The sequence below is a fragment of the Cyanistes caeruleus genome, chromosome 34 (assembly GCF_971803275.1).
Source record: "Cyanistes caeruleus chromosome 34, bCyaCae1.hap1.1, whole genome shotgun sequence".
In the NCBI taxonomy this organism is placed as follows: domain Eukaryota; kingdom Metazoa; phylum Chordata; class Aves; order Passeriformes; family Paridae; genus Cyanistes; species Cyanistes caeruleus.
This window is the reverse complement of record NC_141735.1, coordinates 1,480,863-1,507,941: the sequence shown is the minus strand read 5'-3', so window position 1 is coordinate 1,507,941 and position 27,079 is coordinate 1,480,863. Positions and strand designations below refer to the sequence as shown.

The following is a 27,079-nucleotide window of genomic DNA, read 5'->3' as shown; positions in this document are numbered from 1 at the left end:
TGACGTCAGCGGGACGCGCGGCGGGGAGGCCGCGGCGGCGGCGATGGCGGAGGAGGGGAAGGGGGGCGGGTACAGCGGTGAGCGGGGCGGGGGCACCGGGGGGCTCGGCGGGCACCGGGGGGATACCGGGACCGCGCGGGGGGAGCCCTCGGGGCAGCGGCGGCGGCGGGGAGCGAGCCCGGCGGGGCAGGCCCGGGGGGTGCGGGTAGGCCCGGGATGGGGGGGGGCGGCACCGGGAGGGGAGCGGGGACACGGGAACAGCACCGGGAGCGGCACCGGGAGGGGAGAGAGGCCGGGCCCGCACGGGGGGACCCCGGGGAGGGCGGACCGGGAGAGGGGAGGGGGCTCGGGGCCGGTAGCGGTGACCCCCGGGGCCGGTGGTGGAACCGGGGAGGGGGAACGGGGAGAGAGGAGCGGCCCCGGGAAGAACCGGGGGAGCGGCGGAGCCCGCGGCCGGGAGCGGTGGGAGCGGGGCCGGGAGCGATGCCCGGTGTGGGGGTCTGGCCGGGACCGGGGCCGCTCCTGGGGTCGCTCCCGGTGCTCCCGGCGGGGTCCGGATCGGTGCCGAGCGGGCTCGGGAGTGACCGAGCCGCGCTCCGGGAGCCCCGCGGGCTCTGCCCGGTGAGCGCTCCGCGGTGCGGAAGGCAGCCGGGAGCCGGGGAGCGCGGAACCGGGGCGGTCCCGGTCCCGGAGCCATCCCCGGTGCCATCCCCGGTGCCATCCCCGGTGCCATCCCCGGTGCCATCCCCGGTGCCATCCCCAGAGCACGATGACCGCGTCGGTGGCCGGGGCTTCCCGGGGCGGCGGCGGAAGGGCCGGGGGCCGTTCCGGGGGAAGATGTACAGCGAGGTGAACCCCCGGAGCCGCCCCCGCCGCGCCCGCACCGACGAGGGCGACGGAGACGTTCCCATGGCCGAGCCCCACGATGGACCCCGCGGGCGGTAGTGAGTGCGGGGGAACCGGGGACACCGGGAACACCGGGAGGGGAACCGGGAGGGCACCGGGAACACCGGGAGGGGACCGGGAACACCGGGAGGGGACCGGAGGGACATCGGTGGTACTGGGAGGGCACCGGGGGGTTCTCGGGATGGTTCTGGCTGATCTCGGGGGTTCCCGGGGAGTTCCCGGTTGATCCCGGAGGTTCCCCGGGAGTTCTCCAGGAGACTCCTGGGGGTTCCCGGTTGATCTCGGGGTGTTCCCGGTTGATCCCGGAGGTTCCCGGGGCGGTTCTGGGTATCCCGGGGAGTTCTCCAGGAGATTCCCGGGAGTTCCCGGTTGATCCCAGGGGTTTCCCGGCAGTTCTGGAGCGTTCCCGGTTGATCCCGGGGGTTCCCGGGGGGGTTCCCAGGGATTCCTGGGGATTTCCCGGAATTTCCTGGGATTCCTGGCGGCTTCCCAGAGTTTCCCGGGGGGTTCCTGGAGTTTCCTGGGGTTCCTGGGGGTTTCCCGGTTGATCCCGGGGGTTCCCGGGTGTTCCCTGGGGGGTTTCCCGGTTGATCCGGGGTGTTCCCCGGGTGTTTCCCGGTTGATCCCGGTTGATCCCGGGGCTCCTGCTGACCGGCCTCCCCAGCGTTCCGTACGCGCCGCGCTCCGGCCGCCTGGCCAACATCAACATCACGGTGAAACGGGAGCCCGGGGAGCGCGGGGGCGGCTCCGGCAGGGACGGCGGCAGGAGGAGCTGGTTCAAAATCACGGTGAGACTGCGGGGAAACGGGAACGGGGGAATGGGAATGGGATTGGGATTGGGATCAGGAATGGGATTGGGATCGGGATTGGAATGGGAACGGGAATGGGAACGGGAACGGGAACGGGAATGGGGATGGGGATGGGAACGGGAACGGGAATGGGAACGGGGATGGGAATGGGAATGGGGATGGGAATGGGAATGGGAATGGGAATGGGAAACGGGGGAATGGGAACGGGAACAGGGATGGGAATGGGGGAATGGGAATGGGGATGGGAATGGGAACAGAAATGGGAATGGGAACGGGAATGGGAATGGGATCGGGATCGGGAATGGAGATTGGGAACGGGATTGGAATGGGGTCAGGATGTGAATGGGACTGGGATGGGATTGGGAACGGGAATGGGATCAGGATGGGGATTGGGATGGGGTGGGGATGGGAATGGGATCAGGATGTGAATGGGATTGGGATGGGATTGGGAATGGGATCAGGATGGGGATTGGGATTGGGAACTGGAATGGGATCAGGATGGGGATTGGGATTGGGAACTGGAATGGGATCAGGATGGGGATTGGGATGGGGTGGGGATGGGATCAGGATGGGGATTGGGATGGGGTGGGGATGGGATCAGGATGGGGGTTGGGATGGGGTGGGATTGGGAATGGGATCAGGATGGGGATTGGGATAGGGTGGGGATGGGAATGGGATCAGGATGGGGATTGGGATGGGGTGGGGATGGGAATGGGCTGGGATTGTGATCGGGATGGGCTGGGATTGGGAATGGGATGGGAATTGGGTTTTGGATGTGGTGGGAGGGGATTGGGATGGGAACGGGAATGGGATTGGGATGAGAATGGGATGGGGTGGGAATGGGGATTGGGGACTGGGGCAGGATGAGATTGGGCTGGGAATGGGGCTGGGATGGGGAAGGGAATGGGAACGGGGCTGGGAATTGGGGTTAGGGTGTGAATGGGGCTGGGAATTGGGATTGGGGTGGGAATGGGGCTGGGAATTGGGGAAGGGAATGGGAACGGGGCTGGGAATTGGGGTTAGGATGGGAATGGGGCTGGGAATTGGGGTTAGGGTGGGAAAGGGGGGATTGGGACAGGGAGGGGATTGGGGCACGGGAATGAGAAAGGGACTGGGGGATTGGGGTGGGGAGTGCTGGGATCAGGCACAGAAATCAGGGAGAGCTGGGACTGGGATTGGATTGGGATTGGGATTGGGATTGGATTGGATTGGATTGGGATTGGGATTGGATTGGGATCAGGATCGGGATCGGGATTGGGATTGGGATCAGGATTGGATTGGGATCGGGATTGGATTCGGATTGGGATTGGATTGGGATTGGGATTGGGATTGGATTGGGATCGGGATTGGGATTGGGATCGGGATTGGGATTGGGATTGGGATTGGGATTGGGATCAGGATTGGATTGGGATCGGGACTGGGATTGGAGTTCGGGTCTCTCACATCCCTCGCTCTCTTCCCACCTCGCTTCCCCTTCCCTTTCCCGCTCTCTCCCTTTGCCGCTTCCTTTTTCCTCTCATTTCATTTCCATTCCCATTTTCCCCTCTCCATTCTTGTTTTCCTCTCTCTGTTCCCATTTTTCCTCTTTCCTTTCCTCTGCTTGCCATCCCCATCCCGGAATCCCGTGGGATCACCCTGGGGTCACCCTGGAATCCCATGGGATCACCCTGGGATCACCCTGGCTCCGGTGGGATCACCCCGCAGATCCCGTACGGGAAGAAATACGACAAGTCCTGGCTGCTGAGCTCCATCCAGAACCTCTGCAGCGTCCCCTTCACCCCCGTCGAGGTCAGCGGGACCCCCGGGGGGATCCGGGGGAATCCGGGGATCCTGGGGGATTGGGATCCTGTTCCAGCCCCTGGAATCTGAGGGGATTTGGGGATCCCAGGTGGATTTGGGTGGATCCCAGGTGGATTTGGGTGGATCCCAGGTGGATTTGGGGGATCCCGGGTGGATTTGGGTGGATCCCAGGTGGATTTGGGGGATCCCGGGTGGATTTGGGTGGATCCCAGGTGGATTTGGGGGATCCCGGGTGGATTTGGGTGGATCCCAGGTGGATTTGGGGGATCCCGGGTGGATTTGGGTGGATCCCAGGTGGATTTGGGGGATCCCGGGTGGATTTGGGTGGATCCCAGGTGGATCCCAGGTGGATTTGGGTGGATCCCAGGTGGATCCCATGTGGATTTGGTGGATCCCGGGTGGATCCCGGGTGGATTTGGTGGATCCCAGGTGGATCCCGGGTGGATTTGGTGGATCCCAGGTGGATCCCGGCTGGATTTGGTGGATCCCAGGTGGATCCCGGGTGGATTGGGTGGATCCCAGGTGGATCCCGGCTGGATTTGGTGGATTTGGGTGGATCCTTTGTGGATTGGGTGGATCCCAGGTGATCCCATGTGGATTTGGTGGATCCCAGGTGGATCCCGGGTGGATTGGGTGGATCCCAGGTGATCCCAGCCCCGCTGCCGTTGCAGTTCCATTACGATCACAACCGGGCCCAGTTCTATGTGGAGGACGCGACCACGGCCAGCGCCCTCAAGCAGGTGTCCCGGAAAATCACCGACAGGGACAACTACAAGGTGGGGATCCGGGGGATCCGGGGGGTCTGGGGGGCCTGGGGGGATCCGTGGGATGGGATTGGATCCGCGGGATCCACAGGATCCGCAGGATGGGATCGGATTCGTGGGACAGGGTGGGATCTGTGGGATGGGAGTTGATCTAATGGATGGGGTTGGATCCGTGGGATGGGATCCAGGGGGTGGGATCCATGGGGTGGGATCCATGGGGTGGGATCCATGGGATGAGATGGGATCCATGGGGTGGGATCCATGGGGTGGGATCCATGGGGTGGGATCCATGGGATGAGATGGGATCCATGGGGTGGGATCCATGGGGTGGGATCCATGGGGTGGGATCCATGGGATGAGATGGGATCCATGGGATGGGATCCATGGGGTGGGATCCATGGGGTGGGATCCTTGGGATGGGATCGGGTCCATGGAATGGGATGGGATTGGATCCATGGGGGGTTGTATGAGATCCATGGGATGGGATCGGGTCCATGGAATGGGGCGGGATCTATGGGACAGGATGGGATCCATGGGATGGGATCCATGGGGTTGGATCCTTGGGACGGGATCAGGTCCATGGAACGGGACGGGATCTATGGGATGGGGTTGGATGCATGGGATGGGATCCATGGGACAGGATGGGATCCATGGGATGGGGTCAGATCCATGGGGTTGGATCCACGTGATGGGATGAGGATGAGGATGGTCAGAACAGGGCGGGAATTGGGGCTGGGAACGGGGGCTGGGAACGGGGGCTGGGAACGTTCTGGGAAGGTTCTGGGAAGGTTCTGGAAGGTTCTGGGAAGGTTCTGGGAAGGTTCTGGAAGGTTCTGGGAAGGTTCTGGGAAGGTTCTGGAAGGTTCTGGGAAGCTTCTGGAAGGTTCTGGAAGGTTCTGGGAAGGTTCTGGGAAGGTTCTGGGAGGTTCTGGAAGGTTCTGGGAAGGTTCTGGAAGGTCCTGGGAAGGTTCTGGAAGGTTCTGGAAGGTTCTGGGAAGCTTCTGGAAGGTTCTGGAAGGTTCTGGGAGGTTCTGGGAACGGGCAGCGGGGATTTCCCGGGATCTCCTGCCCCCCGTGCCCCCCAGGTCGTCATCGTCATCAACTCCTCGGCGCCGCCGCAGTCGCTGCAGAACGAGCTCAAAGCCGAGGAGATCGAGCAGCTCAAGGTGGGGGCCCGGGGGGGTTTGGGGGGGCCCAGGGATGGTCTGGGGGGGCCCAGGGGTGATTTGGGGGGCTCAGGGGAGTCCCAGGGCTGGTTTTGGGGGTCCCAGGGATGATTTGGGGGTCCCAGGGGGTCCTAGGGGTGGTTTTGGGGGTCCCAGGGACGATTTTGGGGTCCCAGGGCTGGTTTTGGGGGTCCCAGGGATGATTTGGGGGTCCCAGGGGGTCCCAGGGATGGTTTGGGGGGGTCTCAGGAATGATTTTGGGGTCCCAGGAATGGTCTGGGGGGTTCCAGTGCTGCTCTGGGGGGGTTCCAGGGGGGTCCCAGGGGTGATTTGAGGGTCCCAGGGCTGGTCTGGGGGGTCCCAAGGATGGTTTGGGGGCCTCGGGGATGGTTTTTGGGGGTCCCAGGGGGTCCCAGGGATGGTTTGGGGTTCCCAGGGCTGGTTTTGGGGGTCCCAGGGATGGTTTGGGGTTCCCAGGGCTGGTTTTGGGGGTCCCAGGGATGGTTTGGGGGTCCCAGGGCTGGTTTTGGGGGTCCCAGGGCTGGTTTTGAGGGTCCCAGGGATGGTTTGGGGGTCCCAGGGCTGGTTTTGGGGGTCCCAAGGATGGTTTGGGGGTCTCGGGGATGGTTTTTGGGGGTCCCAGGGGGTCCCATGGATGGTTTGGGGTTCCCAGGGATGATTTTGGGGTCCCAGGGCTGGTTTTGGGGGTCCCAGGGATGGTGTTGGGGGTTCCAGGGCTGCTCTGGGGGGTCCCATGGATGGTTTGGGGGTCCCAGGGATGGTGTTTGGGGTCCCAGGGATGGTTTGGGGGTCCCAGGGCTGGTTTTGGGGGTCCCGGGGATGGTTTTGAGGGTCCCAGGGATGGTTTAGGGGTCCCAGGGCTGGTTTTGGGGGTCCCAGGGATGGTTTGGGGGTCCCAGGGCTGCTCTGGGGGGTCCCAGGGATATTTTGGGGGTCCCAGGGCTGCTTTGGGGGGTCTCACCCCACTGCCGTGCCCCAGCTGTGCATGAGCAAGAGATACGACGGCTCCCAGCAGGCGCTGGACCTCAAGAGCCTCCGCGTGGACCCCGGTGAGCTCGGGGGGGTTTGGGGGGGCTCGGGGGGGTTTGGGGGGCTCAGGGGGGGTTTTGGGGGGCTCTGGGGGAGTTTGGGGGGCTCAGGGGGGCTCAGGGGGGGTTTTTAGGGGGCTCAGGGAGGGTTTTGGGGGGTCTCGGGGTTTTGGGGGGTCTCAGAGGGGTTTTGGGGTCTCAGAGGGGTCTTGGGGGGATCTCAGAGGGGTTTTGGGGGGGCTCAGGGGGGTTTTGGGGGCTCAGGGGGGTTTTGGGGGTCTCAGGGGGGTATTGGGTGGTCTCAGGGGGGTATTGGGTGGTCTCAGGGGTGTTTTGGGGTCTCAGGGGGGTTTTGGGGGTCTCAGGGAGGTTTTGGGGGTCTCAGGGGGGTTTGGGGGTCTCAGGGGTGTTTTGGGGGGCTCAGGGGGGCTCGGGGGCCAGCCCTGACCCCCCCGTGCCCCCCGGGCAGACCTGGTGGCTCAGAGCATCGACGTGCTGCTGAACCAGCGCAGCTCCATGGGCGCCGTGCTGCGCATCATCGAGGAGAACATCCCCGAGGTGGGACCCCCGACCCCCCTGGGACCCCCGAGCCAGCCGGGACCCCCGAGCCAGCCGGGACCCCCGAGCCAGCCGGGACCCCCCCCAGACCCAGCCGGGACCCCAGACCCCCCTGGGACCCCAGACCCAGCCAGGACCCCCGAGCCAGCCGGGACCCCAGACCCAGCCAGGACCCCCGAGCCAGCTGGGACCCCAGACCCAGCCGGGACCCCCGAGCCAGCCGGGACCCCCCCCAGACCCAGCCGGGACCCCAGACCCCCCCGGGACCCCCCCCAGACCCAGCCGGGACCCCCGACCCCCCAGGACCCCCGCCCCAGCCGGGACCCCAGACCCCCCTGGGACCCCAGACCCAGCTGGGACCCCCGAGCCAGCCGGGACCCCCCCCAGACCCAGCTGGGACCCCCTGGGACCCCAGACCCACCTGGGACCCCCCACCCCTTTTCCCCCAAACTCCTCGTTTACCCCAATTCCCCGTTTCCCCCACAATCCCCATTTTCCCCCGGGTGTTTCCCGGTGTTCCCCCCCGGCAATTCCCGGTGTTCCCTGTTACAATTCCCGGTGTTCCCCGGCAATTCCCGGTGTTCCCGGTTACAATTCCTGGTGTTCCCGGTTACAATTCCTGGTGTTCCCGGTTACAATTCCCGGTGTTCCCCGTTACAATTCCCGTTGTTCCCCCCCGGCAATTCCCGTTGTTTCCCGTTACAATTCCCGGTGTTCCCTGTTACAATTCCCGGTGTTCCCTGTTACAATTCCCGGTGTCCCCCGTTACAATTCCCGGTGTTCCCCGTTACAGTTCCCGGTGTTCCCAGTTACAATTCCCGGTGTTCCTGGTTACAATTCCCGTTGTTCCCCGGCTGTTTCTCGTTGTTTCCCCTGTTAATTCCCGTTGTTCCCGCTGTGTAATTCCTGGTTTTCCCTGGTTACAATTCCGGCTGTTTCCCGGCTGTTTCCCGTTGTTTCTCCGGCTGTTTCCCGTTACAATTCCGGCTGTTTCCCGTTGTTTCTCCGGCTGTTTCCCGTTGTTCCCGGTTACAATTCCGGCTGTTTCCCGTTACAATTCCGGCTGTTTCCCGTTGTTCCCGGGTGTAATTCCGGCTGTTTCTCTGCCTGTTCCCCATTGTTCCCGTTACAATTCCGGCTGTTTCTCCGCCTGTTCCCCGGTTGTAATTCTGGCTGTTTCCCGTTGTTTCTCCGGCTGTTTCCCGTTGTTCCCTGTTACAATTCCGGCTGTTCCCGGTTGTTTCCGGTTGTAATTCCGGCTGTTTCCCCGGCTGTTTCTCGTTACGATTCCGCCTGTTTCCCGTTGTTCCCGGTTGTTCCCGGTTGTAATTCCGGCTGTTTCCCCGGCTGTTCCCGTTGTTCCCGGTTGTAATTCCGGCTGTTTCTCCGGCTGTTTCCTGTTACAATTCCGGCTGTTTCCCGTTGTTTCTCCGCCTGTTTCCCATTGTTTCCCGGTTGTAATTCCGGCTGTTTCTCCGCCTGTTTCCCGTTGTTCCCGGTTGTAATTCCGGCTGTTTCTCCGCCTGTTCCCGGTTGTTCCCGGTTACAATTCCGGCTGTTTCCCGGCTGTTTCCCGTTGTTCCCAGTTGTAATTCCGGCTGTTTCCCGCCTGTTTCCCGTTGTTTCCGGTTGTAATTCCGGCTGTTTCTCCGCCTGTTCCCCGCAGCTGCAGTCTCTCAACCTGGGCTCCAACCGCCTGTTCCGGCTGGACGATCTGGCCGAGCTCCCCCTCAAGGCCCCGCGGCTCAAAGTGCTCGACCTGTCCCGGAACGAGGTGGGGATGGACACCCCGAACCCCCAAATCCTCCCCTGGGACCCCCAAATCCACCCCTGGGACCCCAAATCCCATCCTGGGACCCCCAAATCCCATCCTGGGACCCCCAAATCCACCCCGAACCCCCAAATCCCATCCTGGGACCCCAAAACCACCCCTGGGACCCCAAATCCACCCCTGGGACCCCCAGATCCCATCCTGGGACCCCCAAATCCACACCTGGGACCCCCAAATCCATCCCTGGGACCCCAAAACCACCCCTGGGACCCCAAATCCATCCCTGGGACCCCAAATCCATCCCTGGGACCCCAAATCCCATCCTGGGACCCCAAATCCCATCCTGGGACCCCAAATCCACCCCTGAGACCCCAAATCCACCCCTGGGACCCCAAAACCACCCCTGGGACCCCCAAATCCTCCCCTGGGACCCCCAAATCCACCCCTGGGACCCCAAAACCACCCCTGGGACCCCCAAATCCATCCCTGGGACCCCAAAACCACCCCTGGGACCCCCAAATCCCATCCTGGGACCCCCAAATCCACCCCAAACCCCCAAATCCCATCCTGGGACCCCCAAATCCATCCCTGGGACCCCAAATCCATCCCTGGGACCCCAAATCCATCCCTGGGACCCCAAATCCCATCCTGGGACCCCAAATCCCATCCTGGGACCCCAAATCCACCCCTGAGACCCCAAATCCACCCCTGGGACCCCAAAACCACCCCTGGGACCCCCAAATCCTCCCCTGGGACCCCCAAATCCACCCCTGGGACCCCAAAACCACCCCTGGGACCCCCAAATCCATCCCTGGGACCCCAAAACCACCCCTGGGACCCCCAAATCCCATCCTGGGACCCCCAAATCCACCCCAAACCCCCAAATCCCATCCTGGGACCCCCAAATCCACCCCTGGGACCCCAAAACCACCCCTGGGACCCCCAAATCCCATCCTGGGACCCCAAATCCACCCCTGGGACCCCCAAATCCACCCCTGAGACCCCCAAATCCCATCCTGGGACCCCCAAATCCCATCCTGGGACCCCAAATCCACCCCTGAGACCCCCAAATCCACCCCTGGGACCCCCAAATCCACCCCTGAGACCCCCAAATCCCATCCTGAGACCCCCAAATCCCATCCTGGGACCCCAAATCCACCCCTGGGACCCCAAATCCCATCCTGGGAACCCCCAAATCCACCCCTGGGACCCCACATCCCTTGTTGGGATGCTCCTGGTGTCCCTGACTGACTGTCCGTCTGTCTGTCTGTGTGTCCGTCTGTCCCTGTCTGCCCCTGACTGTTCGTGTGTCCACGTGTCTGTCCCTGTCTGTCCGTGTGTCCGTCTGTCCCTGACTGTCCCTGACTGTTCATGTGTCCACGTGTCTGTCCCTGTCTGTCCGTCTGTCCCTGTCTGTCCCTGTCCATGTGTCTGTGTGTCTGTCCTTATCTGTCCTCGTCTGTCCGTGTGTCTGCATGTCTGTCCCTGTCTGTCCCTGTCTGTCTCTCCGTGTCTGTCTCTCCGTGTGTCCGTGTCTGTCTGTCCGTGTGTCCCTGTCTGTCCATGTGTCCGTCTGTCCCTGACTGTCCCTGTCTGTGTGTCTGTGTGTCTGTCCTTATCTGTCCTTGTCTGTCCGTGTGTCTGTGTGTCTGTCCCTGTCTGTCCCTGTCTCTGTGTCTGTCCGTCTGTCCCTGACTGTCCCTGTCTGTCCGTGTGTCCGTCTGTCCCTGTCTGTCCCTGTCTGTTCGTGTGTCCGTGTGTCTGTCCCTGTCTGTGTGTCCATGTGTCTGTCCGTGTGTCCCTGTCTGTCCCTGTCTGTCTCTCCGTGTCTGTCTCTCCGTGTCTGTCTGTCCGTGTCTGTCTGTCCGTGTGTCCGTGTGTCTGTCCCTGTCTGTGTGTCTGTCCCTGTCTGTGTGTCCCTGTCTGTCCTTGTCTGTCTGTCTCTCCGTGTCTGTCTGTCTGTCCGTGTGTCCGTGTCTGTCTGTCCCTATTTGTCTGTCCGTGTGTCCGTGTCTGTCTGTCCCTGTCTGTCTGTCCGTGTGTCCGTGTGTCCGTGTGTCCGTGTCTGTCTGTCCGTGTGTCCGTGTCTGTCTGTGTGTCCGTGTGTCCGTGTCCGTGTCTGTCTCTCCGTGTCTCTCCGTGTGTCCGTGTGTCCGTGTGTCCATGTGTCCGTGTGTCCGTGTCTGTCTGTCTCTCCGTGTGTCCGTGTGTCCGTGTGTCCGTGTCTGTCTGTCTCTCCGTGTGTCCGTGTGTCCGTGTGTCCGTGTGTCCGTCTGTCCGTGTGTCCGTGTGTCCGTGTCCGTGTGTCCGTCGCAGCTGAAGTCGGAGCGGGAGCTGGACAAGCTGAAGGGTCTCAAGCTGGAGGAGCTGTGGCTGGACGGGAACCCCCTGTGCGACTCCTTCCGGGACCAGTCCAGCTACATCAGGTCAGGCTCCTGAGAGACCCCCTGAGACCCCCTGAGACCCCCTGGGACCCCCCAAAACCCCCTGAGACCCCCTGGGACCCCCTGAAACCCCCTGGGACCCCTGAGACCCCCTGGGACCCCCTGTGCGACTCCTTCCGGGACCAGTCCAGCTACATCAGGTCAGGCTCCTGAGACCCCCTGAGAGACCCCTGAGAGACCCCTGGGACCCCCTGAGACCCCCCCTGAAACCCCTGAGACCCCCTGAGACCCCCTGAGACCCCCTGGGACCCCCCTGGGACCCCCTGAGACCCCCTGGGACCCCCTGAGAGACCCCCAGAGACCCCCCTGAGACTCCCAGGACCCCCCCGAGACCCCCAAGATCCCCCCAAGACCTTCAGGACCCCCTGGGACCCCCCCGGGACCCCCCAAAACCCCCCCGGGGGGGAGGGGCAGTTTTTTGGGTAGGGGGTCTCCAATGAACTGGCTGAGAAGGGGTGGGGGAGGGGAAGGTTTTGGGGGGGTTTTGGGGGGTCCTGGGGGGGCTGCTCAGCCTATCCCCCCACCCCCTGTGCCCCCCCGGCAGCTCCATCAGAGAGAGATTCCCCAAACTGCTGCGCCTGGTGAGCCTGGGGGGTCTGGGGGGGTCTGGGGGGGATTTTGGGGGTCTGGGAGGGGTCTGGGGGGATTTGGGGGGTCTGGGAGGGGTCTGGGGGGATTTGGGGGGGATTTGGGGGGTCTGGGAGGGGTCTGAGGGGGATTTGGGGGGGATTTGGGGGGTCTGGGAGGGGTCTGGGGGGGATTTGGGGGTGATTTGGGGGGGATTTAAGGGGATTTGAGGGGTCTGGGGGGGATTTGGGGGGGATTTAAGGGGATTTGGGGGGTCTGAGAGGGGTCTGGAGGGGGTCTGGGGGGATTTGGGGGGTCTGGGGGGGATTTGGGGGGGATTTAGGAGGGATTTGGGAAAATTGAAGGGGATTTGGGGGGATTTAAGAGGATTTTGGGGGGGCTTGGAGGGATTTGGGGGGGATTTAAGGGGATTTGGGGGAGATTTAAGTGGATTTTGGGGGGATTTGGGGGGCTCTGAGGGGTCTGGGGAGGATTTGGGGGAGATTTAAGGGGATTTGGGGGAGATTCGTGGAGGATTTAAGGGAATTTGGGGGGGATTTAAGGGATTTTGGGGGGATTAAAGGGATTTTGGGGGGGATTTAAGGGGATTTGGGGGGTTTTGGGGAGGCTCTGAGGGGATTTGGGGCATTTTGGGGGGGGGCTCTGAGGGGTCTGGGAGGGATTTGGGGGTCTCTGAGGGGATTTGGGGGGAATTTTGGACCCCCCCGTTTATGAAAAGAATTCCCCAAACCTTTTCTTTTTTTGGGGGGGCGCCAACAATTTCTTTTTGGAGCTTCAGCACCGATTCCAAACCCATTTTTGGGGGGCTGGGGGCTTCTGTCTCCCTTTAAAAACACCCCAAAATTTTATTGGGGGGCGGGAGGGGAGGTTCCCACCCCCCAAAACCCCCCCAAGACCCCCCAAAATCCCCCCCTGTGCCCCCCCAGGACGGCCACGAGCTCCCCCCCCCCATCGCCTTCGACGTCGAGGCTCCCACGACGCTGCCGCCCTGCAAGGTGGGACCCCCTTTTTGGGACCCCCCACCCATTTTTGGGGGTCTCCTCACCCGATTTTGGGGTCCCCACGCTCGTTTTTGGGGTCCCCACGCTCATTTTTGGGGTGCCCCCCCCCCATTTTTAGGGCAGCTACTTCGGTTCCGACGACCTCAAGGCTTTGGTGCTGCGGTTCCTCCAGCAGTGAGTGCCCCCCAAAAAACCCCAAAATCCCCCAGTTTCACCCCAAAAAACTCCTTCAAACCCACCCAAAAAACCTCAACTCCCCCCTCGCAAAAAAAACCTCAAGAAAACCTCTCAAAACCCACCCAAAAATCCCCAAAAATGCCCCAAAAATCCCAAAAAATGCCCCAAAAATCCCAAAAAATGCCCCCAAAAATCCCAAAAACTGCCCCAAAAATCCCAAAAAATCCCCCCAAAAAACCTCATCTGCCCCCAAAAAACCCAAACCCCGTTTTTTTTCCCATCCAACCCCATTTTCCACCCCTGAAATCCCAGTTTTTGCCCCCTCAAAAAAATTTTTCTTCCCTAAAATCCTCTTTTTTTCCTTAAAAAACTCACTTTCCCCCCACCCAAAATTCCCATTTCCCCCTAAAACCCCAATTTTCCACCAAAAATCCAATTTTCCCCCCCCAAAAAACATTTTTCCTCCCTAAAATTTTATTTTTCTTCCCTAAAAACCCCATATCCCACCTAAAAATCCAATTGTCTCCCCAAAAAACCCCATTTCCCCCTTAAAATCCCATTTTCCCCAAAAAAAATCCCTTTTTTCCTCCTTAAAATCCCATTTTCCCTCCTAAAAACCCCATTTTCCCCCCAAAATTCCCATTTTCCCTCCCTAAAATCTCATTTTTTCCCATAAAAACTCCATTTTTCCTCCTCAAAACCCCATTTTTTTCCCCCAAAACCCCATTCCACCCCCCAAAATTCCCATTTTCTCCCCAAAATTCCCATTTTCTCCCCAAAATTCCCGTTTTTCCCCAAAATTACCGTTTATCCCCCGAAATTCCCATTTTTCTCCCCAAAATTCCCATTTTTCTCCCCAAAATTCCCATTTTTCCCCCCAAAATTCCCATTTTCCCCCCAAAATTCCCGTTTTCCCCCCAAAATTCCCATTTTTCCCCCCCAAATTCCCATTTTTCCCCAAAATTCCCATTTTTTCCCCAAAATTCCCATTTTCCCTCCCAAAATTCCCTTTTTTTCCCCAAAATTCCCATTCCACCCCCCAAAATTCCCATTTTTCCCCCCCAAATTCCCGTTTTTCCCCCAAAATTCCCATTTTTCTCCCCAAAATTCCCATTTTTCCCCCCAAAAATTCCCATTTTTCTCCCGAAATTCCCATTTTTCCCCCCCAAATTCCCGTTTTTCCCCCAAAATTCCCATTTTTCTCCCCGAAATTCCCATTTTTCCCCCCCAAATTCCCGTTTTTCCCCCAAAATTCCCATTTTTCTCCCCAAAATTCCCATTTTTCCCCCCAAAAATTCCCATTTTTCTCCTGAAATTCCCATTTTTCCCCCCAAAATTCCCAATTTTTTCCCCAAAATTCCCGTTTTTCCCCCCCAAATTCCCGTTTTTCCCCCCGAAGTTCCCATTTTTCCCCCAAAATTCCCATTATCTCCCCAAAATTCCCGTTTTTCCCCCCCAAATTCCCATTTTTCCCCCAAAATTCCCATTTTCCCTCCCAAAATTCCCATTTTCCCCCCAAAATTCCCATTTTCCCCCCAAAATTCCCATTTTTCTCCCCAAAATTCCCATTTTTTCCCCAAAATTCCCATTTTTCTCCCTGAAATTCCCATTTTTCTCCCCAAAATTCCCGTTTTTTTCCCCAAAATTCCCATTTTCCCTCCCAAAATTCCCGTTTTTTCCCCAAAATTCCCATTCCACCCCCCAAAATTCCCATTTTCCCCCCAAAATTCCCATTTTTCTCCCCAAAATTCCCATTTTCCCCCCGAAATTCCCGTTTTTCCCCAGGTATTATTCCGTGTACGACTCCAGTGACCGGCAGGGGCTGTTGGACGCGTACCACGACGGCGCCTGCTGCTCCCTCAGCATCCCCTACGGCCCCCACACCCCTCCCAGGTACCAGAAACACCCCCAAAACACCCTGAAAACTCCCAAAAAACAGCCTGAAAACTCCCCAAAAACACCCCCAAAACACCCTGAAAACACCCTGAAAACACCCTGAAAATACCCCCCAAAACACCCTGAAAATACCCCAAAAACACCCCCAAAATACCCTGAAAACACCCTGAAAACACCCTGAAAATACCTCAAAAATACCTCAAAACCACCTAAAAACCAGCCTGAAAACACCATGAAAATACCCCAAAAACACCCCAAAAACACCCAAAAACACCCTGAAAATACCTCAAAAATACCCCCCAAAAAAACCTAAAAATATCCCCAAAACACCCTAAAAATACCCCAAAAATACCCCAAAAATACCCCAAAAAACACCCTGAAAACTCCCTGAAAACACCCCCAGAAACACCCCAAAAACCACCCCAAAACACCCTGAAAATACAAAAAAACCCTCAAAAATTTACCAAAAATACCCCAAAACCACCCTGAAAATACCCCCCAAAACACCCTAAAAATACCCCAAAAACACCTCAATAATACCCCCCAAAACACCCTAAAAACACCCCAAAACCACCCTGAAAACACCCCAAAAACACCCTAAAAACACCCTGAAAACACCCCAAAAACACCCTAAAAACACCCTAAAAACACCTCAAAAATACCCCCAAAACACCCTGAAAACACCCCCAAAACACCCTGAAAACACCCCAAAAACACCCTGAAAACACCCCAAAAACACCCTGAAAACACCCCAAAAACACCCTAAAAATACCCCAAAAACACCCTGAAAATACCCCAAAAAATACCTCAAAAATACACCAAAAATACCTCAAAACCACCCTGAAAACACCCTGAAAACACCCCAAAAACACCCTGAAAACACCCCAAAAGCACCCTGAGAATACCCCCAAAAATAACCCAAAACACACCCAAAAATACCTCAAAAATTCACTAAAAACACCTCAAAACCACCCCTAAAACACCCTGAAAACACCCCAAAAAACACCCTGAAAATACCCCCCACAACACCCTAAATACACCCCAAAAACACCCCAGAAACACCCTAAAAATACCCCAAAAATACCCCAAAAACCCCCTAAAAACACCCTAAAAATACCTCAAAAATTCACTAAAAACACCTCAAAACCACCCCTAAAACACCCCTAAAACACCCTGAAAACACCCTGAAAATACCCTGAAAACACCCCAAAAAACACCCTGAAAATACCCCCCACAACACCCTAAATACACCCCCAAAACACCCCAGAAACACCCTAAAAATACCCCAAAAATACCCCAAAAACACCTCAAAAACCCCCCCAAGACCCCCCAAAAATACCCCAAAAACCCCCTAACAACCCCCAAAAACACCCTAAAAATACCTCCAAAATATCCCAAAAACATCCTAAAAACACCCCAAAAACCCCCCGAAAATATTCCGAAAACACCCAAAAAATACACCCAAAACACCCTAAAAAAACACCCCAAAAACCCCAAAAACCCCCTAAAAAACACCCCAAAAACCCCCTAAAAAACACCCCAAAAACCCCAAAAAACCCCTAAAAAACACCCCAAAAACCCCAAAAAACCCCTAAAAAACACCCCAAAAACTCCCTAAAAAACACCCCAAAAACCCCAAAAATAACTCAGAGCAAAAGGGATTTTTGGGGTTTTTTTAGGGGTTTTTTTAGGGTGGGTTTGGGGTTTTTAGGGTGGATTTGGGGGTTTTTTGGGGGTTTTTTAGGGGTTTTTAGGGTGGATTTTTGGGGGTTTTTAGGGTGAATTTTGGGGTTTTTGGGTTTTTTTTGAGGGGTTTTAAGGTGGATTTTTGGGGGTTTTTAGGGGTTTTTTTAGGGTGGATTTTGGGGGTTTTTAGGGTGGATTTGGGGGTTTTTGGGGTTTTTTGAGGGTTTTTAGGGTGAATTTTTGGGGGTTTTTAGGGTGAATTTTGGGGTTTTTTTTGAGGGGTTTTAAGGTGGATTTTTGGGGTTTTTTTAGGGGTTTTTAGGGTGGATTTTTGGGGGTTTTTAGGGTGGGTTTTGGGGGTTTTTAGGGTGGATTTTGGGGTTTTTGGGGTTTTTTTTGAGGGGTTTTAAGGTGGATTTTTGGGGTTTTTTTAGGGTTTTTAGGTTGGATTTTGGGGGTTTTTAGGGTGGGTTTGGGGTTTTTAGGGTGGAGTTTGGGGTTTTTAGGGTGGATTTTTGGGGGTGTTTGGGGTTTTTTTTGAGGGGTTTTAGGGTGGATTTTGGGGGGTTTTAGGGTGGATTTTCGGGGGTTTTTTTGAGGGGTTTTAGGATGGATTTTTAGGGGTTTTTTTTAGGGTGGGTTTGGGGGGTTTTTAGGGTGGGTTTTGGGTTTTTTGGGGGTTTTTTTGGGGGGGTTTTTAGAGTGGATTTTTGGGGGTTTTTAGGGTGGGTTTTGGGTTTTTTGGGGGTTTTTTTGGGGGGTTTTAGTGTGGATTTTTGGGGGTTTTTAGGGTTTTTTTTGAGGGGTTTTAAGGTGGATTTTTGGGGGTTTTTAGGGTGGATTTTTGGGGTTTTTTTTAGGGTTTTTAGGTTGGATTTTGGGGGTTTTTAGGGTGGATTTGGGGGTTTTTGGGGTTTTTTTGAGGGGTTTTAAGGTGGATTTTTGGGGGTTTTTAGGGGTTTTTTTAGGGTGGATTTTGGGGGTTTTTAGGATGGATTTGGGGGTTTTTGGGGTTTTTTGAGGGTTTTTAGGGTGAATTTTTGGGGGTTTTTAGGGTGAATTTGGGGGTTTTTGGGGTTTTTTTTGAGGGGTTTTAGGGTGGATTTGGGGGGTTTTTAGGGGTTTTTTTTAGGGTGGGTTTGGGGGGTTTTTAGGGTTTTTTTAGGGTGGATTTTGGGGGTTTTTAGGGTGGATTTTGGGGGGTTTTAGGGTGGATTTTGGGGGGTTTTAGGGTGGATTTTGGGGGGTTTTTTTTGAGGGGTTTTAGGATGGATTTTTGGGGGTTTTTAGGGGGTTTTTTTAGGGTGGGTTTGGGGGGTTTTTAGGGTGGGTTTGGAGGCTTTTAGGGTGGGTTTTGGGGGTTTTTAGGGTTTTTTTAGGGTGGATTTTGGAGGTTTTTAGGGTTTTTTTAGGGTGGGTTTTGGGGGTTTTTAGGGGTTTTTTTAGGGTGGGTTTTGGGGGTTTTTAGGGTGGGTTTTGGGGGTTTTTAGGGTGGGTTTTGGGTTTCTAGGGAGGTTAAAATGTGAATTTTGGGGGTTTTTTGTGCCCCCAGGAACAGCCTGAACGAGTATTTCAAGGACAGCCGGAACGTGAAGAAGCTCAAAGACCCCAGTGAGACCAAAAGGGGATTTTGGGGTTTTTTTATGGGGTTTTGGGGTTTTTTTATGGGATTTTGGGGTTTTTTTGGTTGGATTTTGGGGTTTTTTGTGGGATTTTGGGTTTTTTAAGGGGATTTAAAATGAGGGATTTGGGGGTTTTTAGGGTTTTTTTTTTGAGGGTTTTTAAAGAGAATTTTGGGATTTTTTAGGGGGATTTTTGAAGGGTTTTAATTTGAGTTTTTGGATTTTAGGGGGGTTTTTCGAGGGTTTTTAGGGTGGGTTTGGGGTTTTTTTTGGAGGGGAATTTAAGGGGTTTTTGGGACACTTTTGGGGTTTTTTTTGCAGAATTTTTTGGGGAGCTTTTGTTGTTTTCCTCAAGGACTTTTTAAAGGTTTTTTGAACCCATTTCCATTATTTTTGGGTGCACATTTTGAATTTTTTTGGATTTTTTTAAGGTTTCCAATGGGATTTTTTGGGAAATTTTTGGGCATTTCAGGATTGGATTTTTGGGGATTTTTGGGCATTTCAGGAGGGGATTTTTGGGAATTTCTGGGCATTTCAGGATGGGATTTTTGGGCACTTTTGGGGTTTTTTTGCAGAATTATTTGGGGAGCTTTGGGTGTTTTCCTCAAGGATCTTTTTAAGATTTTTGAACCCATTTCCATTATTTTTGGGTGCACATTTTGAATTTATTTTTATTTTTTTTAAGGTTTCGAATGGGATTTTTTGGGAAATTTTTGGGCATTTCAGGACGGGATTTTTGGGGATTTTTGGGCATTTCAGGATGGGATTTTTGGGGAATTTTTGGGAATTTCAGGATGGATTTTTGGGGATTTTTGGGCGTTTCAGGATGGGATTTTTGGGTATTTCAGGATGGGATTTTTGGGGATTTTTGGGCGTTTCAGGAGGGAATTTTTGGGAATTTCTGGGCGTTTCAGGAGGGGATTTTTGGGGAATTTCAGGACGGGATTTTGGGAATTTTTGGGCATTTCAGGACGGGATTTTTGGGAATTTCTGGGCATTTCAGGACGGGATTTTTGGGAATTTCAGGACGGGATTTTGGGAATTTCAGGACCTTTCAGGAGGGGATTTTTGGGCATTTCAGGATGGGATTTTGGGAATTTCTGGGCATTTCAGGATGGGATTTTGGGGAATTTCAGGGCATTTCAGGATGGGATTTTTGGGTATTTCAGGACGGGATTTTGGGGAATTTCTGGGCATTTCAGGAGGGGATTTTTGGGGAATTTCAGGACGGGATTTTGGGAATTTTTGGGCATTTCAGGACGGGATTTTTGGGGCATTTCTGGGCCTTTCAGGAGGGGATTTTTGGGCAGTTTTCAGGTGTTTTTGGCATTTTCTCCCTCCCCAGCCATGCGTTTCAAGCTGCTCAAGCACACCAGGCTCAACGTGGTGGCGTTTCTCAACGAGCTGCCCAAGACCCAGCACGACGTCAACTCCTTCGTGGTGGACATCTGTGCCCAGACGGTGAGAGGGGAGCCTGGCACAGCTGGAACAGCTGGAACAGCTGGAATTCCCTCTGGAATTCCCTCTGGAATCCCCTGCCAGCCCCTCCTCACCCCCCCTCTCTTCCAGAACACGCTGCTCTGCTTCACCGTCCACGGCATTTTTAAGGAAGGTGAGTTCCCACTTGGAATTTTGACTTTTTTTTCTCCTTTTTTTTATTATTTTTTTCCTCTTTTTTCTTCTCTTTTTTCTTCCTTTTTTCTTCTTTTTTTTCCTCCTTTTTTTATTCTTTTTGTCTCTTTTTTTTTATTATTTTTTTCCTCTTTTTTATTCTTTTTTTTTCCTCTTTTTTATTCCTCTCTTCTTTTCTCCTTTTCCTTTTTTTTCTTCCTTTTTTCCTCTTTTTTATTCTTTTTTATTCCATTTTTTCCTCCTTTTTTTCCTCCTTTTTTTCCTCCTTTTTTCCTCCTTTTTTTTCCTCTTTTTTATTCCTTTTTTTCCTCTTTTTTTTCCTTATTTTTTCCTTTTTTCTTCCTTTTTTCATCTTTTTTTATTCTTTTTTTCCTCTTTTTTTTATTCCTTTTTTCCTCTTTTTTTCTTCTTTTTTTTCCTCTTTTTTTATTCCTTTCTTCCTCTTTTTTTCCTCCTTTTTTTTCATTATTCTTTCCCCTTTTTTCTTCTTTTTTTTCCTCTTTTTTATTATTTTTTCCTTTTTTTTTTAATTCTTTTTTTTGTCTTTTTTATTCCTTTTTTCTTCTTTTTTTATTTTTTTCCTCTTTTTTATTCCTTTCTTCCCTCCTTATTTTCCTTATTTTTTCCCCTTTTTTTGTCTTTTTTTATTCTTTTTTTTCCTTTTTTTTTATTACTTTTTCCTCTTTTTTCATTCTTTTTTTCCTCTTTTTTATTCCTTTCTTCCTCTTTTCTCCTCCTTGTTTTTTCCTTATTTTTTCCCCAATTTTTCCTTTTTTTCTCCCCCCTTTTTTCCCTTTTTTCTCCCTATTTTTCCACATTTTCCTGATTCTCCCCCCCTTTTTCTCCAATTTTTCCCTTTTTTTCTCCCCTTTTTTCCCTGTTTTCTCCCCCTTTTCCCCCACATTTTCCTGAATCTTCCCCCACTTTTCCCCCCTTTTTTTCCCTTTTTCTCCCCCTTTTTTTCCTTTTTCTCTCCCATTTTCTCCCCATTTCTCCCCCTTTTTTTCCTTTTTTTCTCCCCCTTTTCCCCCCACATTTTCCCTATTTTTCCCCCACTTTTCCCCTCTTTTCTCCCCCTTTTTTTCCTTTTTCTCTCCCATTTTCTCCCCTTTTCTCCCCCTTTTTTTCCTTTTTTTCTCCCCCTTTTCCCCCCACATTTTCCCCATTTTCCCCTCCTTTTTCCCCTCTTTTCTCCCCCTTTTCCACCATTTTCTCCCTCTTTTCCCCCCTTTTTTCCTGTTTCTCCCCCTTTTTCCCCCCCTTTTTTCCCCCCATTTTCCCCCCACTTTTCCTCTCTGTTCCCCCCCCTTTCCCCCATTTTTTCTCCCCATTTTTTTCCCATTTTCCCCCTTTTTTTCCCCATTCCCACCCCTCACCCCTGCCCTGCTCTGCCCTCAGTGGACGGCAAATCCCGGGATTCCGTTCGGGCGTTCACGCGGATGTTCATCGCGGTGCCGGCCGGGAACAGCGGGTGAGCGCCTCCCTCCCCTGCCTCCCCCAAAATCCTGGATCCTCACCCCAAAATCCCGGATCCTCACCCCAAAATCCCGGATCTTCACCCCAAAATCCCAGTTCCTCACCCCAAAATCCCGGATCCTCACCCCAAAATCCCGGATCTTCACCCCAAAATCCCCGATCCTCACCCCAAAATCCGGGATCCTCACCCCAAAATCCCGGATCTTCACCCCAAAATCCCAGTTCCTCACCCCAAAATCCCGGATCCTCACCCAAAATCCCCAATCCTCACCCCAAAATCCCAGATCCTCACCCCAAAATCCCAGTTCCTCACCCAAAATCCCAGTTCCTCACCCCAAAATCCCAGTTCCTCACCCCAAAATCCGGGATCCTCACCCCAAAATCCCGGATCCTCACCCCAAAATCCCCGATCCTCACCCCAAAATCCCAGTTCCTCACCCAAAAATCCCCATTCTTTACCCAAAAATCCCAGTTCTCCACCCAAAAATCCCAATTCTCCACCCAAAATCCCAGTTCTTCACCCAAAAATCCCAGTTCTCCACCCAAAAATCCCCATTCTCCACTCAAAAATCCCCATTCCTTCCCCAAAATCCCAGTTCCTCACCCAAAATCCCAGTTCTTCACCCAAAAATCCCAGTTCTTTCCCCAAAATCCCCATTCCTTCCCCAGAAATCCTCATTCCTTCCCCAAAATCCCAGTTCTTCACCCAAAATCCCCATTCCTTCCTCAAAAATCCCAATTCTTTCCCCAAAAATCCTCATTCTTTCCCCAAAATCCCAATTTGTTTCCTCCAAATCCTCTTTTTTTTCCCCCATAAATCCCAATTTCCCCCCCCAAACCCCAATTTCTCCCCATAAACCCCAATTTCCCCCCGTTTTTCCCCAATTTCCCCCCCATAAACCCCAATTTCTTCCCATAAACCCCAATTTCCCCCCGTTTTTCCCCAATTTCCCCCCGTTTTTCCCCGTTTTCCCCCCGTTTTTCCCCATTTTTCCCCCCCAAACCCCGTTTTCCCCCCGTTTTCCCCCCGTTTTTCCCCATTTTTCCCCCCCAAACTCCGTTTTCCCCCCGTTTTTCCCCAATTTCCCCCCGTTTTTCCCCATTTTCCCCCCGTTTTTCCCCGTTTTCCCCCCGTTTTTCCCCATTTTTCCCCGTTTTTCCCCGTTTTCCCCCCGTTTTCCCCATTTTTCCCCCCCCCAAACCCCGTTTTCCCCCCGTTTTTCCCCATTTTTCCCCGTTTTTCCCCCCCAAACCCCGTTTTCCCCCCGTTTTTCCCCATTTTTCCCCCCCAAACCCCGTTTTCCCCCCGTTTTCCCCCCGTTTTTCCCCATTTTCCCCCCCCAAACCCCGTTTTCCCCCCGTTTTTCCCCATTTTTCCCCCCCCAAACCCCGTTTTCCCCCCGTTTTTCCCCATTTTTCCCCCCCAAACCCCGTTTTCCCCCCGTTTTCCCCCCGTTTTTCCCCATTTTTCCCCCCCAAACCCCGTTTTCCCCCCGTTTTCCCCCCGTTTTTCCCCATTTTTCCCCCCCAAACCCCGTTTTCCCCCCGTTTTTCCCCATTTTTCCCCCCCAAACCCCGTTTTCCCCCCGTTTTTCCCCATTTTTCCCCCCCAAACCCCGTTTTCCCCCGTTTTTCCCCGCTGCAGGCTGTGCATCGTTAACGACGAGCTGTTTGTGCGCGGGGCCAGCCCCGAGGAGCTGCGCAAAGCCTTCGCTCTGCCGGCGCCCACGCCCTCCTCCAGCCCCGTGCCCACGCTGACGGCCGAGCAGCAGGAGATGCTGGCCGCCTTCGCCATGCAGTCGGGCATGAACCTCGAGTGGTCCCAGAAGTGAGTCACAAACACCTGCAATTCAACACAAAAAACCAAAAAAATCGCTCTAAAAATGACCCAGGAAAAGCAAAATTATCACTCGAAAAAAGGAAAAAAATCACCCCAAAAAAGGAAAAAAATTGCCCCAAAAAAGGAAAAAAATCGCCCCAAAAACGTCCCCAGAAAATCAAAATTATCGCTCGAAAAAAGAAAAAAAATCGTCCCAAAAACCCCCCAGAAAAGGAAAATAATCACTCGAAAAAAGTAAAAAAATTGCCCCAAAAAAGAAAAAAAATCGCCCCAAAAACGTCCCCAGAAAATCAAAATTATCGCTCAAAAAAAGGAAAAAAATCGCCCCAAAAAGGGAAAAAAATCGCCCGAAAAACCCCCCCAAAAAATCAAAATTATCGCTTGAAAAAAGGAAACAAATTGTCCCAAAAACCTCCCCAAAAAAGCAAAAAAATCACCCCAGAAAACCAAAATTATTGCTCAAAAAAGTCCCCAAAACGCCCCGGGAGCAGCAGGAGATGCTGGCGGCCTTCGCCTGCAGTCGGGCACGAACCTCGAGTGGTCCCAGAAGTGACACAAACACCTGCAATTCAACACAAAAAGGCAAAAAAATCGCCCCAAAAAAGGAAAAAAATCGCCCCAAAAACGTCCCCGGAAAATCAAAATTATCGCTCAAAAAAAGGAAAAAAATTGCCCCAAAAATGTCCCCAAAAAAGGAAAATAACTGTCCCAAAAAGGCCCCGGAAAAGGAAAATAATTGCCTCAAAAAGTCCCCAAAAAACGAAAAATATTGCCCCAGAAAACCAAAATTATCGCTCAAAAAAAGGAAAAAAATTGCCCCAAAAACGTCCCCAGAAAAGCAAAATTATCACTCAAAAAAAGAAAAAAATTGCCCCAAAAACTTCCCCGAAAAAGGAAAATAATCACCTCAAAAAGTCCCTAAAAAAGCAAAAAAATCGCCCCAGAAAACAAAAATTATTGCTCAAAAAAAGAAAAAAATTGCCCCAAAAACGTCCCCGGAAAATCAAAATTATCGCTCGAAAAAAGGAAAAAAATTGCCCCAAAAAAGGAAAAAAATCGCCCAAAAACCCCTCAGAAAATCAAAATTATCGCTCGAAAAAAGGAAAAAAATTGTCCCAAAAATGTCCCCAAAAAAGCAAAAAAATTGCCCCAGAAAATCAAAATATTCGCTCAAAAAACCTCCCCAAAAAAGCAAAATTATCGCTCAAAAAAAGAAAAAAAATCGCACTAAAAATGTCCCCGGAAAATCAAAATTATTGCTCGAAAAAAGGAAAAAAATTGCCCCAAAAAAGGAAAAAAATCGCCCCAAAAACGCCCCAGAAAATCAAAATTATTGCTCAAAAAAAGGAAAAAAATCGTCCCAAAAACCTCCCCAGAAAAGGAAAATAATCACTCGAAAAAAGAAAAAAATTGCCCCAAAAAAGGAAAAAAATCGCCCAAAAAACCCCCCAGAAAATCAAAATTATCGCTCGAAAAAAGGAAAAAAATCTCCCCAAAAAAGGAAAAAAATTGCCCCAAAAACGTCCCAAAAAAGGAAAATAATTGCTCCAAAAAGTCCCCAAAAAACCCAAATGATCCCCCTGGAAACCCCAAAAATTCCACCTGAAAATCCAAAAAAATCCCTTGAAAATCCCAAAAATCCCCCTGAAAATTCCCAAAAATTCCCCTGAAAATCCCCAAAAAATTCCAAAAAATCCCCTGAAAATCCAAAAAAATTCCCAAAAAAATCCCCCTGAAAATTCCCAAAAATTCCCCTGAAAATCAAAAAAAAATCCCAAAAAATCCCCCTGAAAATCCCAAAAAATTCCCAAAAAATCCCCCAGAAAATTCCCAAAAATTCCCCTGAAAATCAAAAAAAAATCCCAAAAAATCCCCCTGAAAATCCAAAAAAAATCCCAAAAAATCCCCTGAAAATCCTGAAAATCCCAAAAAAATTCCCCTGAAAATCCCAAAAAATTCCCAAAAAATCCCCCAGAAAATTCCCAAAAATTCCCCTGAAAATCAAAAAAAAATCCCAAAAAATCCCCTGAAAATCCAAAAAAAATCCCAAAAAATCCCCCTGAAAATCCCCAAAAAATTCCCAAAAAATCCCCTGAAAATTCCTCCAAACTCAAAAAAATCCCAAAAATCCCCCTGAAAATCCAAAAAAAATCCTCCTGAAAATTCCTCAAAACTCTGAAAAAAATCCCAAAAATCCCCTGAAAATCCAAAAAAAAGTCCCAAAAATCCCCCTGAAAATCCCAAAAAATTTCCCTGAAAATCCCCAAAAAATCTCCCTGAAAATCCAAAAAAATCCCCCCAAAAATCCAAAAAAATCCCCTGAAAATCCCAAAAAATCCAAAAAAAATCCCAAAAAATTCAAAAAAAATCCCAAAAAATCCCCCTGAAAATCCAAAAAAATTCCCAAAAAATCCCCCTGAAAATCCCAAAAAAAAAATCCCCAAAAAATCCCCTGAAAAATCAAAAAAAAATCCCAAAAAATCCCCCTGAAAATCCAAAAAAAATCCCCTGAAAATCCAAAAAAAAATCCCAAAAATCCACCTGAAAATAAAAAAAAATCCTCCAAAATCCACCTGAAAATCCAAAAAAAATCCCAAAAAATCCCCCTGAAAATCCCAAAAAATTTCCCTAAAAATCCCCAAAAAATCCCAAAAAATTCCCAAAAAATCCCAAAAAATCCCCCCGAAAATCCCCCTGAAAATCCCAAAAAATTTCCCTAAAAATCAAAAAAAATCCCCCAAAAATCCCCAAAAAATTCCTTGAAAATCCCAAAAAATACTCCAGAAATCCCAAAAGAATCCCCCAAAAATCCCCATGAAAATCCAAAAAAATTTCCCTAAAAATCCCAAAAAATCCCCCTGAAAATCCCCTGAAAATCCAAAAAAATCCCCCCAAAAATCCCAAAAAAATCCCAAAAAAATCCCCTGAAAATCAAAAAAAAATCCCAAAAATTCCCAAAAAATCCCCAAAATTCCCAAATTTCCTCCGTCCTTTTCCTGTTCCTCAGGTGCCTCCAGGACAACGACTGGGATTACGGCCAGGCCGGCCAGGTTTTCACCCAGCTCAAGGTTTGTTTTTCCCACTTTTCCCCTTTTTTCCCGGATTTTCCCATTTTTTCCCATTTCCCCCCATTTTTTTATCCATTTATTTATTATTTATTAGCTTTTTCCCCATTTTTCCCTTTTTTTTCCCATTTTTTTTCCCATTTTTTTCCATTTTCTCCCATTCCCCCCCTGTTTTTACCCATTTTTTTTCCCATTTTCCCCATTATTTCAATTTTTCCCTATTTTTCCCGTTTCCCACTTCTTTTTTCCCAATTTATTCCCAATTCTTTCCCAATTTATTCCCAATTCTTTCCCAATTTTTTCCCAATTCTTTCCCAAATTTTTCCCAATTCTTTCCCAAATTTTCCCCAAATTTTTCCCAATTCTTTCCCAAATTTTTCCCATTTTTTTTCCCAATTCTTTCCCAAATTTTTCACAACTTTTTCCCAATTCTTTCCCAAATTTTTCCCAATTTTTCCCAATTTTTTCCCAATTTTTTCCCAATTTTCCCCAATTTCCCCTCCCCCATCCCCTGACCCCCCCCTCTCTTTCCAGCTGGAAGGGAAGATTCCAGAGGTCGCGTTTCTCAAGTGAACGTTGGAGATCCCCGCCCCCTCCCCGGGCCCCTCCCGTGTTCCGTTCCCGCCGCAGCCCCGAGTTTTGTAAATAAATCGATCGATTATTGATTATTGATCGCTCCCGCCGCCGATTCGGGACGCGGCGCCTTTAAGGGGGGGGGCCCTGAGGGCACGGCGGGAACGCGCCAGCAACAAAGATGGCGGCGGGGCGACGCGGTAGCGGGAGCTGATTGGCTGAGGCGGATGTGGCGCCGCAGCTGATTGGCTGAGCC

At 52.2% G+C, this 27,079-nt stretch overlaps 1 protein-coding gene across 1 annotated transcript; it reads left to right on the top strand.

The window, feature by feature from the left end:
- Window positions 1-9: 9 nt before the first annotated feature.
- NXF1 (nuclear RNA export factor 1) lies at window positions 10-26,920 on the top strand. The gene is made up of 21 exons (XM_086871096.1): window positions 10-77; window positions 764-944; window positions 1,571-1,694; window positions 3,420-3,503; window positions 4,187-4,291; window positions 5,365-5,445; window positions 6,446-6,515; window positions 6,964-7,052; window positions 8,719-8,826; window positions 11,140-11,249; window positions 11,812-11,848; window positions 12,782-12,850; window positions 12,975-13,030; window positions 14,819-14,926; window positions 18,168-18,226; window positions 19,583-19,698; window positions 19,807-19,849; window positions 21,268-21,340; window positions 22,991-23,173; window positions 26,193-26,253; window positions 26,785-26,920. The coding sequence occupies exons 1-21, from the start codon at window positions 44-46 to the stop codon at window positions 26,821-26,823; spliced, it is 1,830 nt and encodes a 609-aa protein (XP_086727222.1). The 5' UTR covers window positions 10-43; the 3' UTR covers window positions 26,824-26,920.
- The last annotated feature ends 159 nt before the right edge of the window (window positions 26,921-27,079 follow it).